Source organism: Myotis brandtii, unplaced genomic scaffold (assembly GCF_000412655.1).
Source record: "Myotis brandtii unplaced genomic scaffold, ASM41265v1 scaffold567, whole genome shotgun sequence".
NCBI classification, from domain to species: domain Eukaryota; kingdom Metazoa; phylum Chordata; class Mammalia; order Chiroptera; family Vespertilionidae; genus Myotis; species Myotis brandtii.
Window position 1 is genome coordinate 1,675,560 of NW_005370116.1, and position 2,495 is coordinate 1,678,054.

At 30.1% G+C, this 2,495-nt stretch overlaps 1 protein-coding gene across 1 annotated transcript in view; it reads right to left on the reverse strand.

Annotated features, from left to right (window-relative positions):
* Nucleotides 1-589: 589 nt before the first annotated feature.
* PCDH9 (protocadherin 9) overlaps nucleotides 590-2,495 on the reverse strand; it is a 19,415-nt gene continuing 17,509 nt past the window's right edge. Inside the window, exon 3 of the mRNA XM_014549717.1 lies at nucleotides 590-2,358. Within this exon, the coding sequence (XP_014405203.1) occupies nucleotides 2,266-2,358 (93 nt within the window). The 3' untranslated portion in view covers nucleotides 590-2,265. The remainder of the gene's footprint in view (nucleotides 2,359-2,495) is intronic.

The following is a 2,495-nucleotide window of genomic DNA, read 5'->3' on the forward strand; positions in this document are numbered from 1 at the left end:
AATCAGCACCATCTGGAGGTAAAAGCCAATTAAATCAAACATTTATACTAGCCAGAGTTTAACATCCATGTTCCAAGTCTATGTTAAGGTTATGTCTTTTCAAAGGGTGAAGGCTGAACATTCTTTTGCAGACTACCCTGACTCACAATGCCCTTTTTAAAGGATCCTTAAATAAGTGGAACTTCATTTTAATAGAACACTGTCTTTTACCTTGGGTTATTATTCAACATTATCAATGTGTGCCATGTTTTTAAAATTATTTTTAAGATACCAAATATTCTAATCTCATATAGTTAAAAAAATGAAGTTTTACTTGCAACTATATTTTATTAACACCTTTGCCTGCAGAAGAAGTGTGATTTTAAGGATGAAAAAGTATATTTCTCTCTAAATTAACCAAAGGATAAATTTAAACTTGGCATTCTTATAATTAGAGTAATAGATATTAGAATTTTATTACCCTAATGAAAAGACAAGTCTTCAGTACTAGTTAAAAAAAGGAGAGACTTTAAAAAATACATTTTAGAAAAATGATGACATCAATTTAAAACCAAGATTATATATATATATATATATATGAATTCCAAGAAGAAAAAAATATTGTGTTTAACATCCACTGGGATCTTTTAAAGCAAGGATGTCGTATTCATTTTTTTTTAATTTCCATTTTCTAACACCATTCCTAGATCATAGCAGTTACTCAATAGATGTCTATTGAATAAGAGAATTAATAAGAAAAGAGACTAATTTGCATATATCAGTGGATCATATCACAGTTCTTTGGCAGCAGAAAAAATTCATAGTTATATTTCAGAGAATTTTTTAAAAGAATATGCATTTAAAACTATAGGATATAATTCTGGAGTAAGTTTTAGTATCCATTAAGGATAATATAATATGGTTCAGTAGTCTAGTGATAAGACTGAATGGATATTGTCTAGCTAGATGTCAGGCTAGAGCCCAAGAATGATAAGAGTCCAAATAAGATAAAAGTTCAGCAGGCAGCAAAAGTCTTTTACATTGCTAAATGAGAAAAATCAAGATTTTAAAGGTACAGTACAAGAAATATAATTCTCTTCATATAATAAGTATTTGGTCTTTATGTGAACTTGAATTTACATAAACTTCCTGGGATGCATAATTACCTCTGCAGTCTAAGAGTTAATAGAAGATATGGCTGATATGAACAACATAAAATGGTGGCCATCTTAATTTATATTTAGCTACATGTATTTTATATATATACATATATTTGATGCCATTAGAATGCAAAGTATTTCAAATAAAACAATAAATCCAAATCCTTAAAACCTAATTCTTGCCATTTAAAATATGTTTAACAACCTCATTTTGCCTGACCATCTCCATGCTTGCCCCTGTGGTGGGCTTAAGTAGAATTTATTGAACATATACTATATGTCATGCTATAATCCTTACAACTCCATGAGGTCTGATACCCAAGGCACGCCCATATTATGTCTCCACTCTGCTCAGCATCCTAATGCTGTAAAATAGATATCATAACTTAGCATAAAACAAGCAGTAGTCTAAAGGAAATCACGTTACTTCGCCATGTTTTATCTGTTTAAGTCTTTCCAAGCACAAAGAGTTTTCTTGTCATTGTTTGTTTTATTTTAAAGTCCTTCTTATTGAAACACTGTGTATATATGAAATTAGAACTAAACGAAAGGCCAACCAAAAACAATTGGTTCACACTGAGAGTGTAGCAATGGTTAATAAGAAATTTAAAATTTAATTTCTACCATCTCAGTCACAAAGAGACCAATTGAAATGTGACTACATCTATTTCTTTAGTTGATAAAGTTAATAACAAATCCTCACTATAGTTTACTCCTAATCCAAATCATTAACTTTATCTTGATGATTTCAGCTATAAGGCAATGATTTTAGTCTCAGGACTTAAAGAAAAAGAATTTTTCAAGGTACTATAACATTGTGTTTTATTTTTATATTTTGTATCTAATTTATGTTATGCAACCCACATACCTAAACATTATAAACTTGCATATTCAAACATTAAAACTTATAAATGAACATATTTTAAAATATGAAAAAAGTTAAAAAAAATTGGGTATTATGCTTCTGGCAAAAATTTGATGAGTCCCAGAAATATGATCCAAATACCCAGAGACATTTTAACTAGTTTGATTACACCATGGATGCCATTCCTTCAACTGAGATGCTTTCTAGTCTATGGAATAATTGGAAGCAAAAGCCAGCAGGTTTCAAATGGCTCCAGCTGTGTTAACTACGACTGTGAAACAGATTCACTCTTTTATATGTTGTTTTGTAATAGGAGTGATGTATAAGGTGAAAATCCCCAGACGGGTGGTGTCCCTATGGGAACCAACAAGGAAGTAATTTAATAACAAATACCAAAAGAAGCAGAATAATTTAAATATGCTAATGAATATTGTGAAAACCCAAAATAAAAGATGAGGCAATTATACAAAAGTGAAACAATAGGGACTAAG